The following is a 13423-nucleotide window of genomic DNA, read 5'->3' as shown; positions in this document are numbered from 1 at the left end:
GATGTCTGAAACCTCGGATAGTACCGAATCCTATATAGTGGGGGTGCCAAAAAAATGTATACAAGTGCATACTCTGGTCAACGTTGCTCAAGCAGTAGTTTGCTGTAATCAGAAGTGTCTGGACACTGATGGTAACCACTTTGAGCACCTCTTGTAATTGCAGAAGTCAAATGTGACTTGTATTCATCTTTTGTTATTGGCATATATTGAGTATTACCATTTTAATACAGTTTTCCTTTCTTAAAGTGTGTATATGTATTTTTGGCACCCTATGTCACCCTCTGTAAAGTTTAATTTATAAATTAGGCACAGTAAGAGATTAACAACAAATAATAGAACAATTGTAACAATATGCTGTAATAAAAGTTATGTGAATGGCTTTGGGGTCATTATTAAGTAAAATAAGTGTTTCTTGCCCATAAGCACTGATACCATGACAGCTGATCTGATAACTGAGATGGCTACTGAGTGCCTAACAGGTGGGCAGCATATACAGAGTGGAGACACTGAAGGGAGAGGACTCACGTCTCGGGTGGAACACAGTGGGATTGTGTGAGATTGCATTACACTGCTCAGAATGACACACAATTTACAATATCCATTCTTTATTTCTGGAATTTTCCAATGAATGTTTTCAAAATGAGGTTGACTATGGGTTACTGAAAGCGAAGAAAGTGAAACTGCGGCTAAAGCAGGACTACTGTACATGGGTTTAAATCCCACCTCTGCCACTTAATAGTTGTGGGGCCCTGAGCAAGTCACCTGACCTCTTGTGTCTCATTTCCTCCACTGTACATGGGGATGATAATAATATTTATGTTCCTAATAATATCAATGCTGAGGATTAAATGTAAGCACTCAGAAGTATTAGTTGCTATAGTTGTTGTTATTCTCAAACTGTCTAAATTTGTCAGCTGTCTTCCAAATTGTCTCTCTGTTTGGGACAATAATGTCTCCTTTACTTAATTTTAGGGACTGAAAGAAGCTTATACTTGAAAGCCCCCCAAAGTGATTCACATCTACATTCCCCACCCATGCTCTCCACTCCTCCCAGAGCTCTACTCCGCCCATCTCCAGATGTGCCTGGGACAGTGGACTGCTGACAGTAATAAAAAGGAATGTTTATTGAGCATTTACTCTGTGCCTGGCCATGTTTCTGACGGCTTTACACTAGAATACAAGCTCCACGAGAGCAAGGACTTTTTTTCTGTGTTGGTCTCTGCTGTCTTCTCAAACAGTGCCTGGCACATAAACAGTGTTGTTATATTTGTTGTGTGAATGAAGAAAATGAAACCTGCAAAATGTACAGCTACGCTCCAGTCCTGTGAATGCAAGTATGTGAAGACGGGCACCGCCCTGCGTGTCCCTGTCACGTGGGTCAGAGCAGCAGGCTGGTGGGCTGTTTCTTTTGGGGCTGAGGACAGCTCCCTGCCCCACCCCTCCTGCAAGAACTGTGGCTTGCACCTGCTCGGCTCCTGCTGCTCAGATACCAGCCTGGGCCATGGTGGTGGCCGTGGCCTGGGGGCTTTGCCAGCTTGTGAGAGGAATTGTGAGAGTTAGGCTGGATCACGATGTCACCACAAAACCGGAAAGGTGATGTGCAACAGAGGTGACAGAAAAGTCGTGTTTTTAAAAGATTGGGTACATAAGTTTGGGGAATGGAAAGGCCTGGCTGAAGGAAGATGGTGACAGTGTCCTGGGGGTCTGGCCACCTACTACGTGAATACAAGCCAGAGGGAGATGTGGTTGCTAAGAACATTAATCACCCCAGTATTGTATCCAAGAAGGTCACAGGACAGGGTGACCCACAGTCCGTTCTCTGCCCGCTCACTGTGGGAACACTGTTCACTCAGGGGAACCAACCAGGTTATGCCCAGAAGAGGACGGGTGAGGAGCCTGGTAGCCACGTGACCTGCAAGTGGCTAAGAGGCAGTGTGGGGATTCTGGAGATGGGAGGAAGTGAGGAGCAGAAAGACTCGCGATACTTGTCCAGCACCTGTAAATGTGCCAGGCACCGGGCACAACCTCAAATATCTTCACACAACAAAGGGCTGCCCAGCAGAGACCAACTGCAGGAATCGATCTGTGCTGCTGCAGACCACAGATCTCAAGTAAATATATGGAGGTTCTAGAGAAGAAGCTTTCAGGTCAACACAAGAAAGAACTCCGTAACGGCCAGAGACACTCAATAACGGAACCGTCTCCTGAAAAGTACAGACCCCGTTAATGGAAGTGCTGAGGAGAGGGTGGGAATGCTTGTTTTAGGGATACTGTGCTGGAGGGAATGAGGGAAGGAGGGAGGGAGAGAACGAGGATGGAATGGTGATGCTGACTGCCTGCTCTCATTCAGAAGCTTAGGGAAGCAGCACGTCACCACCGGGAGGCAGTGACCACAGCCCTGCCTCACAGCTGGTTAGTTTCCATAAGCTGCTGTGTGTCCTCATGAAGTCAGTGTGTGCTCATGGGAACCCTCGGCTGCCTGCATTTCCACACCGCAAGTGGTTTCTCACCTCCGTCCCTTCTGTTTGTACTCTCAGATGAGGTGGCCCTGTTTTCCAGCTGGGTCACTGTACATATCTCCGAGGCCACTGCCACTGTTCTGTCCTATTAGACTCCTAGACTTGGGGGGGGCAGTAGGGGCTCCACTCCTTTTGTAGATGGAGCGCAACCTAGAACAAGGCCTGGCATGCAGCGAGGCCATCCCCGAGGCTGGCTGAACAAACGGTCTGCTTGCTTCTCCGGGGCTCGGTTTGTAGGTTCTTGTGCCCACTCTCTTGCCCATTCACACTCCTCTCCCTGCTCGAGCAGTGAGAAAAAAAGAGAGGGATGAACCACTGGGCCCTAACCCACCTTACCTTGGAACAGATTTCGTGGAGGCTCGTGGCAATGGCTTTTGCTGGTGTGTCACATCGAAATACATGACATTTCAAAATTCTTGTATCTTTGTCTCTTGCTACATAAGCAAAGTCTCTGTGCAAACAAAATTTATCAGTACATTAGAAAAAAGAAACTTAACCAACACACATTCTGGTGATGAACGTTAACTGAACTAGTAGCCAGCATGTCAGTGGGAAACAGGGATGCAATGGTTAAAAAAAGTGTCAACAGATACATAAAAGAGGAAGTTTTATGGGTATCAGGAATTCGTTTCTGAGTAAAACAACTACAGGTATGTGCGTGTTACATTCCACTGAGTCGGCTCCGACTCCTGGCGACCCAGGAATGAGTGATGTCCACACAGTCGTGACCTCGGCTGCCCTGCTCAGCTCCTGCAGACTCAGGCCTATGGCTTCTTTCAGGGAGTCCATCCATCTCCTATTTGGTCTTCCTCTTTTCCTGCTGCCTTCCATTTTCCCCCCAGCATTATTTCTTTTCTAAAGAACCCTGCCTTCCCATGATGTTCCCAAAGTAGGACAGCTCCAGTTTGGTCATTTTTGACCTCCACTGAGATTTCAGGCATACCTGGGAGATATTGCCCGTTGAGCTCCAGACCAATGCTGTGAAGCGAGTCACATAAATTTTTTGGTTTCCCAGTGCATATAAAATATGTTTAAACTATACCGTAGTCTATTAAGTGTGCAATAGTGTTATGTCTAAAAAGAACCATGTACATACCCTAATTAAAAATACTTTATTGCTAGAAAATGCTAACCATTATCTAAGCCTGTTGGAAAAACGGTGCCCATCGACTGGCTTGATAATTTGTAAAAAATGCAGTTATCTGCGAAACGCAATAAAATGAAGTGCAAAAAAATGTACAATGTTCCCCAAACATGGTCTGTTATGCTCCTAGAATCTCTAACAACTCTTAATGAAAACTGAATTTTAAAGCTTCTATCTAGAGAAACAGCAAATACTATGATTATAAATATTGTGATTACAAAACAGAAAACAGGCTTGAGAAGAACATGAATTTGTATGAATGACATCGTGACAAACATGGTTGTACAGCAGAAGCAAAACAATAGGCTCTGATGTGTAAACGGAGAAGGGATCGGACCCTCAGCTGCTGGACGATCACTGGCAATGACAGGATGGGTTGGAACACAACGCGATGCCACAGACTGAAGTCCTGCCACGGGCACTGGAGCACTTCTCATACCCCAGAGCTCAGGGAGACAGGCCGGCTTAGGCACCACGCGAGCATGAAGCTGGCGCTGGTGTTAGTATCTGTTTTACTGATGAAAAGGACGTTGACTGTGACATTACCTGGCTTCAAAAGAACCATGCCAAATTTCTCACTGCTATTACTGGAGGGCAGTGGTTTATGATCAAAGTGGTTATGAAAAATAAAGGCTCAGATGTACCCCTCTAGTAATAGATCGCAATGATTTCGGTGGGTATATTGCTAAGCCAGGATACTGTCTGTAGATAAACCACAGATGAATTAAAAAAATTTTTTTTCTCTTAATGTAAGAACTGGCGGTCTTTTCACAGACTATGTTTGACACTTTCCTCAAGATATCCTTGGCTTCCTTGGAAAGGCAAAGGGATCAACACACTGGAGGCAACCGGCTGTCATGAAAGCCGGGCCAGAAAAGCCTGTCCCCACGCCACCCCTTCGCCTTGCCATGCCCAGGCAGCCCCGCAGTGGGGCTCCCTAAGTCCAGGCTCCAGATCAGGGGGCATATTTACCTCACTGCCCCACAGGCACTTGAACCTCGGCCTGTCCACACCCGCCCTCAATGTCAGCTATCCCCAACCTTCTTCTTCCTCGTGTTCCATCTGAGTTGGTGTCTTCCATGCTAGAACCTTTTGACTCCCTCTCACCCTTTGTACCAACCCCCCACATTCAGCCTGTATTTCCTCCTGAACACGTCCTGAACCCACCCCTTCCTCACCGGCCCAACCACCATTCAGCTGTTCTGAGCAGGTTCCTGCTTCCCTGCCTTTGCTCTGGCCATGCTTTCGGCCTCAGCTGAAGCTGGGTGAGCACCCTTCCTGGTGCTGCCTGGCTCTGCTGGCCACCAGAGGTGTCTGCTGATGAGCTGTTCTGCCGCACAACCCCTTGAAGCTCCGTGAAGATGATTTGTGCCTCATTCATCCCTGATACCCCATCCAGGCCTGGTCATCATACCGCGGGCTCCTTTTTCCCTTAAGCACAGAGTCTGTAGCTCACACCCTGACTTCCTGTCAAGAAAGCTGGCCCTTGGTCAGAGGCATGGAAGGGTCCCAGGACAGTGCGCTGAGCCATGGGGCTGAAGGAGGAGCTGGGTCCAGACACTGGGGGTGAGCACAGTCTTCTCCCATGCTGCTTTCTTCTGGCCTTTCCATCCTAGTCTCAACCACCACCAAGGCAACATATTACTCAAACAAGAGATGGAGAGAAAACATCACTTTTGGGGCCCATGCTCAAGGGAAGGCCTGTTTTGGGCCCTCCTCCCTCTGGCTACTCTTCTTTCCTAGATGGATTCTAAAGAAATACCCAAACTGTCTCACTCCATACAACTCCTATCCTTCCAAGAGTCCATATTCGGCCACCATTTTTCTGAGGTCAAATTTCTTCAAAGCTCTATGGTCACTCATGAAAAAAGTCCAGAAATCTTTGTCTGGATCTCAGGAGTTCCAAAATTTGTCCCATCAATTCTTTCCATCATTTTTCCAAATAAGGAGTCTGCTCCAGAAAGGGGGGCTTCCGTGTCCACTCATGGTACCTCTCCTCACTTGGTGACCACTCATCTCCCTGCGCTGTCTGGAGGGCACTACTCCATGTACTCTGTCCAGTCCTGCCCAGAAGCCGGCCTGGCCCTCTGGCTCTCAGGACTTTGCTTGTGTCTAAATGCTTATAGTAGTTCAATTCTGTACTACAAAGGGTAAGATCTCATGACAAAGGTAAGAGCTGTAGTTACTATACAGGTCTCAACTCTGCCTGTCCTCTCTCAGAAACAGTAAGCAACAGCCAAAGGGCAATGAGCCGGGATTCAGGCCACCCAAATTCTAGTCCGATTCGTGATTCCTCTGAGGTAGACAATCTTGGGATGGAGTCTATGCTCATCTCTAAGGGGGAATATTAAAAAAAAAAATCATGAAAAACATGATTTCTAAGGGCCCCTTCTGGTTCTGATATTCCATGGTGTAAGCTTCCAGATCCATCATGTTCTCCTTGACTGCTGGCTGGCTGTCAGGTGAGGCAATTCCAAGGTTACCAGGGGGGAGGATGAAACAGGCCCCGATCAATAGGGAATGGATCACCCCTACCAGATTCAGCTCTGTGCCCGCTGTTATTTCCTATGCAATCCCTTAGAGGTCATTTTTTAAAAAATTGTTATTAATCTTCATTTTCTTCTGACTCAGGAGAAAGCGATGAACATCTAAGACAACCATCTGGAACGCATACCCTCCCAAAGGGAAAGCTCAGTAGCCGCCGGCTTTGTTTAGGGGATTTGAACAATTTGTTTTACAGCCTTCTCTTTTCCTACTCCCTCCCAGGTACCAGGCTAACAACCAGGGTGGTAGAAATCTATAGGTCCATGAGAGTGGGTAAGTCCAGTAACTAACCTCAGGGGATTGTGTCTGCTTCCCAGGAAAAAAACAAGTTTTCTCCTCTCCTCACCGTGGAGGTCAAGAGATTTGCATGTCTCTTCTATTTTATTGCCAGGAAACATTATTTCGAGTCATTTTCAAATAGCTGAAAGTTCCTAACATGGGGATTTGTAAGAGGCGGTGAGGCCTCTTTTTCAGACAAGTTGAACAACTTCCTTCATGTGCAATGAAACATATGGCTGATCTAATCTCACTATTCTGTAGAGTGAAACCCAAACATCTCTTAACTGGTTGTTCTAAAAGCTTGGCTCTTTAGCACCTGACTTCTGAAAAAGGCTGCTGTAGTAGACAGAATAATGACCCTCCAAGATAGTCACGTCCTAATTTAGGGAACCTGTGAGAGATTTTGCAGATGTGATTAAGGATCCGGACATGGGGCTTATTCAGGGGGCCCAACACAATTACAAGGGAAAGAAGAAGGCACTTTCCTTCCAAGTGAAAAACCAGGAGAAGGGGCCATGAGGCGAGGAAGGCAGGCAGCCTCTAAAAGCTGGAAAAGGCAAGGGAACTCATTTTTCTTCAGAGTCTCTAAAGGAACACAGCCCTGCCAGCACCATGATTTTAGCCTATAAGACCCATGTTAGATTTCTGACCTCTTACAGCTGTAAGACAATTTGTGTTTCTTGAAGTCACTAAGTTTGTGATAATTTGTTACAGCAATTGGAAACTAATATAGCTGCCAGTTGGCTTTATCTTTTAACAAAATTATGCTATAGTATAAAAGACTTATCTTTAAAAAAATATTTAATTCACTTCCGCAAATACCTTCTGAGCCACACTATTTTGTACCAGGCACCAGAGATGCAAACACAGACAGACAAGGTTCCAGCCTGGGAAGCCCACTGTCTAACGACACAGATGTCCAGTGAGCTTTGAGCTGCATCTTGAAGTATAATAAGGACCTCCACAGGGTAAGAAGGGCAGTGGATGATTTAAAGAACCTTCCAATGGGCATGAGCAAAGGCACGGAAGAAAGCCCACAGACTGCTGGGAGAACTCCCAGTCTCTGCCTATGCCCGTGGGACTGTGGCGAGGGGCCCCGGGGCGGCTGGGGGAGGCTGTACAGTTGTCTGGAACCGTCTGCAGAGCGAGGGCCTTCTGCCTGCCAGGAGTCTGGCCCTTCTTCTGAGCCAGCCAAGCCTTGTAACATGGCACATGAGCCCATTTGACATGTGTGTTAAAAAGTTCCTTCTGGTGGAATGCAGTGGGTCAAGAAAGGAGACACTGAGGGTTCCCGTGATGGTCCAGGTGAGAGAGGATGAAAAAGGGCGCAGGCTAAGTTAGCATCATGCGAACAGGGTAGAGGAAACAGAAGAGAGGTACTGAAAGGACGGCTGGCAGGACTGATAGGTGTAGATGAGGGAGAGAATCAAGAATAATTCTGGGGTCCCTCCCAGGACAACTAAGCACCCTCATCCCTGGGGCAGGGAGAGGGGAGGGATTTGGGGAAGGGAAGTGATAGGTTCCAGGTTGGACAGTAAGTGGGAGGTAAGTGAGGGACAACAGGTGGCCAGGCCCCCCAAACAGGTGGACATGGAGCCCTTAAAGTAGGGGAGCAGACGGGAGTGTGGAGAACAAGAAAGGACACAGCAAGGCCTGAAACCCGAGGAAGAGAGGAATTTAAAGGGCTAGTTGAAGCTGAGGGCCCAATGAGTGGGTGGAGAAAGTGTTGGGAGGGGAAAGCTGGACAGGCTGGCTCCAAAGACATCAAAGAAAGGCTGTTCCCGAAGGATTCTCCAGAGCTGCAGAGGCTGAGCAGCAGGAGACGGGCCATTTGGTCACCGCGACAAAGAGGTCTGCGGTGACTGACGTTGGCTCCTGGGCCCTTTCTCTGGAGGATGGAATTTGGGACCCAGCTTCAGGAGACCGAGGAGTGTGGGAGAGAAAAGAACAGAGTACACACGCCTTTTCTTTTTCCTTAAACTCCTCATTTTGGAACTTTCCCAACACTCACAAAAGCGGAAAGGAGAGTCGATACGCTCCTGTGCCGCCGCCTCCATCTCCAGCAGTGGTCGGCACAGCACCCCAGTCAGCCTTTCAGACAGATGTTTTGTCCAATCAATGTCATGATCCTAAAAGACCACAAACTCTCTGCACACATGCAGGAACAATTTAATATCGTCTAGAGATTCTCCTGTATTCTGAGGGGGACAAGTAATTGCTTTATGATAAACAAACCTCCACAGCTAGAGTCTTCCTGACAGACGGTGGAAACCAAACCCTCGCGATCAGCCCAGCACCACTCGTGTGTGTGAATTTGGGAGGAAAGAGCATCAGGTGCCACGGGGTGTCACATGCCAGGCAGGGCCCACAGTGGCTCTGACCCTGGGTGAGGTACGGGGCAGTGTGCTGAAGGGGCATTTTAGGAGCCTTCACCTGTGGAGCCCTCAAGGGCGCTCCCACCCCCCTTCTCTCCTCAGAGCTGCCAGTGGCACTTGCGCTGCAGCTACCTGGCTTCTGCCGCACCGAGAGTGTCCCATCTCAGAGAGCTGAGAAGGACTTCTGTGCCACCCCTAAATGACCAGGCGCCCCAGTGCTCATGCACCTCCAGGGCCTCAGTATGCCCATTTACAAAAGCAGAGCTGGCCCAAATGATCTCTGAGGCCCAGTCACAACACATGTCCTGTCTTTTCCAAAAAATTCTTCTAGCAGTCTGTCTGTCTGAGACATTCTGCCTGACACTCAGCAGCAGGAACCATTTTTATCCTTTGCTCCAGCTCACTCCATTTACAACACTGGGACAGGAGCCATTTGCTAAAAGAGGTGCTGGTGGGGTCCCTTACTCCCCACACATGGAGTTTCATCCCACTGATTTCTTGAAGTCATGGGAGTCACTGGGTTTCTTTTATAATCCAGGAAGTGGAACATTTATAGCTATTGCTTCTTGTGTCTCTTCTGCAAACAGTACCAGGAGCGAGTACCAGGAATCAACTACCTTTCACCATTTGTTTACTGAGCCGTTGTGTGTCCAACTGTTTTCGTTCCTCTCCTCTTGCTGTTCTCCCCATAGTAATTCCCCCAGAGAACCAGCCTCGAGTTCTGCCAGGGAAAAAGGTCAGTGCTAAGACACCTTACATGACAGCTTCAAATTTCTTAATAGCAAAGAAAAAGTACAAAAGGTTGCTTTTATTGTTCCAGTTGAACAGCATTTTAATCACCTTGTAAGGGCTTAACCCATCTTTATGGAACGAATGAACAATTCTTTATTCAAGTATGCTTTATCAAAAAATAGCCAAGGTAGAACTACTCACCCTTTCCCTAAATCTCTCCCCTGTAACTCTCTTACGTAAATGGAATTTGCTTATGTGTTTGTCCTCCTGAAAGGATTCTAGGAGGCATCTACAGACCTCTTACTGGTTACCTATGCTAACATTTCAGACTCGCATCTACAGCAGCCCGGACAGGTGGTACTTAGAATATTTCAGTGATATGAGATCTCACTTAATGAATCAGTCTGTTCCATTGCTGGAATGTTTCTGGTGAGCCAAAATGTATTTTTTCTAAACACTGAACTGAAAGTCACCTCCCTGTAACTACTGCTTGTGGGACCGAGCTCTGCTTTCTGGAGCACCCCAGACGAGCGGACCTTGTCAGCTACACGACAGTGCAGACTCGTCTGGCGATAATTCTCCCTTCCTTTCTACTAGACTCCCTTCCACGCACTCTCTCCCCAAACCCCCTCGGTCAGTGTTTCTTACTACATCTCCACAACTTGATACCTTCTTTCACAGAATCCGTATGTGCTCAGGTCAAGCACACATTTGATGCTGGGGATTTGTCACGGGTGGCGCGTGATAGGCTTCTGATGAACGGTAGTTATGACTAACAATGTGGTAAAAGAAATCAAAGAAAACGCCTGCTTAGAAATACTGTCTTCTTACCCATGAAAGATGCTTTAATAGCCATTTGCACTCATATGAGTTGCACTAAGAGCTGCTGAATGTACTTAACGGCCCTTTGCTCCAGGCTCACCTTTCTGAGAAGCTATCCGTAAGTCACCAGTCTACAGTCGTTACTACTGCAGGGCCAGGCCTCAGCTGCAAGTAAGGACAAAACAGCAGCAGAGAGATTTCACCCCATCATCCTGCATCTAGCACTTTCTGATAAAGTGTTTTCTCTCTCCTCTTTGTTTCAACTGCAAAGGGCCTGGAGGGAGGACGGGTCCTGTTTCAAGACTGCCTGCTCTTCTTTGCCGCACTGCTCGTATTTTCTGATTGTACTCTGAAAATCTTGTATTGGGGGTGGGAGAAAGGAAGAGGGAGAAGGGGGCTGAGAAATGTCATCTTCCTAGGCGGCCAATCCAGCGGGTTACACACACACACACACACACACACACACTACACACACACACACACACACACACACGAGACTTTGTTTTTTAAATTTTACCCAGTGGCACATGCACCAAATGCAGGCACCACTAATTTCACAAAGCTCAGGCTCTAGCTTGGGAAACTCTCTTTTTCCTTCCTTGCAAGCTTAAGAAGATACTAAGTTCTTAAACTCTAAAAGGTGCATCCCAGGAATTTATCACCTGGGTAAACACCCATTCTCCACAGGGAATCCTTCACCAGGTACCTGCATGAGACCACACAGGCTATGCAAACAGCAGTTCTGAACTTCTACCACAAGCAAATAACTCAGGTGGCCCTGGGCAGACCAGAATGGGTAGCCCTCTCTAGAACAGAATGTTACAGTTAATATTCAGAGCAACTGCTACTCAATGGGCAGGCCTGAGGGTAGGAACTAGCAAACATCTAAAAATATCCTCACCATTGGCTCACACAGTAAGCCCTAGTCTTACTGTCTTACTTTACTCTTACTTTAGATGACCGCGCTCAGTTACTTTAGATGAGGGAGACTTCGTTCTCCAGATCCTTGCACCGCCTCCCAAGGTCAAGTTCGCCAATTCTCTTATACCCACTGGAGCTAGAGCAGCGATCTGGAAAGTGTTCCCCACCCAGTCTATGCTATGTCCTTTTCCATCTTTACCTCTGAGGACAGACAGCAGCTCATCCCCAGGGAGGAAAATGGTCACCAGCTGGACACAGCTCAGCCTTAAGCTGGCGGGGGGTTACCTGAGATGGACTCCAACAACGCAAAGAGGAGATTGCCTCTACGTCTCTACGTGGCCCACCAGTAACCACAGTCATTCTTCCAAGGAGGAAAATTTCCAAACTTTCTTCTTCCATCAACAATGGAGCTCTTATTAAGTGACAGAGCTACAGAACAGTGGAGCTCAAAGCCCCCAGTCAGTCACACGGGCAGGCTGGCATTCAGCACCCTGGAAATGCACACATCTGAGGCATAAATGCCTTTCTCTTTAGAATTATATGCTTTCCATAGTTATGTTCTTCTAGATGTGCGAAAGGAGAAGAATTCCATATATTTTGGCTAATAATTGGGATTGAAATGAGTCAGTCCTTCTAGATATTAGCCTATAGCTAAACCTTACCAACAGAACTTTAGAGAATACATAATGTAAGCAAGTCCTAACATCAATTCTTCAAGACGCATGAAAAGCCTCCTTGTGTAACATGGTACATAACCTAAGTATTATCATCACGTTTACTCCCTAGCATATGATTAGGCTTTCCTCAGCCATTACAGAGAGTGACCAAGTTCCTATTATACTCAATCACACTGCCCATCACCTTCCCAAACAGGGTGAAAAGCAACAGAGGATTAGGGACCCAGATGCAATTCCATACTCTGTTTTAAATAATGTGGGACACGTAAGAATGATGAGAAAAAGTTAAACAAAACAAACTTCTGCCTTTCAAAGACAATGGTGGCTGTGATGACAGTAACACGGCATGAAGAAAGCAAGTGAGCTTGGGCAGACACGGACACCGGGAGGGGGAGAAGTGAAAAGCGGTTGGTTACCTCTCTCTGAATCCAGGAAGGCATGAGGGAACAGAGCAGAAACAACACGTTAGCATTCCCACGCATCCAGTCAATAAAACAGTCCCATTAACGGCAACGCTGAGCACTGACATCCCATCTTATTTCCCAACTTGGCTGCAATTAATAACCGTTCAGTGCTTAGTTCAGCTGAACTCTTACACAGAAGTGTGTATTTTGAGCCACGTTATGATGAAGCCAGGAGATGCCAGCTGAGCTTAGAGGCAACATATCAGCCAGGGGAGGTAAGCGAGCTGAAAATATCACAGTCCAATACAGGAAACCGTTTGCAGTCAACAGTGGCAGAGCACTTATCTTCATTTTCCAGCTCCACCTGTTCCCAATAAAAACCATATGGAAACAATGACATGGAAACAGCCTTACCTGTTTTACTAACACTCCTGACATTCTATTAATAGAGCTACAACATTACAACCTCGGTACTTTCCTGAAATGCATCAGGAGAGAGCAACAGAGCAGGAGGGAGTGGAGACAAAGCAGAAGGTCACGGGTAGAGGTGGGGGAGTAGGAGTGCCAGTAAATGAAAGCTCAAAAGTGTGAGGAAACAGATGTGCTTGGAAAGAGAGGAGTGGGATGTGGAGAGAAGCCGAGAGCAATTCGTGGCTTGCACCGAACACTTAGAGTTCTCTGTCCAGCGCTGCTCTGAGCTGCCAGGGTGACCCTAAGGAAGGCAGTTAACCTCCTGAACCAGAGTGTTCACCACCCCCTTCTGGTCCCGTCCCGGCCAATTCCAAAGGGCATGAGAACAGAGCCGAGTCGGCTGCATGCACGCATTACACATAAAGCAACTGGACTGCAGAGGCGGGAGCACCAGGTCACAAGCAGGCAAGGAAGAAACCCAACTTCCACAGAAACCTGCTCTTTCAGGTGCCCTGCGGCCAGGGGCAGGGAGCAGCCAGCAGGACTCTGCGGAGACGAGACGAGAGCTACAATCAGGGTGTGAAATAGCAAGCAC

General features: G+C 47.4%; 1 protein-coding gene across 15 annotated transcripts in view; it reads right to left on the bottom strand.

Annotated features, from left to right (window-relative positions):
- The window catches only part of APBB2 (amyloid beta precursor protein binding family B member 2), a 335703-nt gene that overhangs the window by 12349 nt on the left and 309931 nt on the right, over window positions 1-13423 (bottom strand). For 14 of the 15 annotated variants that reach the window (XM_081059386.1, XM_081059391.1, XM_081059395.1 and 11 more), the window contains one exon: window positions 2856-2970. In XM_081059386.1, coding sequence (XP_080915512.1) covers window positions 2856-2970 — 115 coding nt within the window. Of the gene's footprint in view, window positions 1-2855; window positions 2971-12429; window positions 12648-13423 lie in introns of those variants that run through there. The other variant, XM_081059389.1, reaches the window with a different exon arrangement.

The sequence above is a fragment of the Rhinolophus hipposideros genome (assembly GCF_964194185.1).
Source record: "Rhinolophus hipposideros genome assembly, chromosome: 1".
NCBI lineage: Eukaryota > Metazoa > Chordata > Mammalia > Chiroptera > Rhinolophidae > Rhinolophus > Rhinolophus hipposideros.
This window is presented reverse-complemented; position numbering and strand designations above follow the sequence as displayed.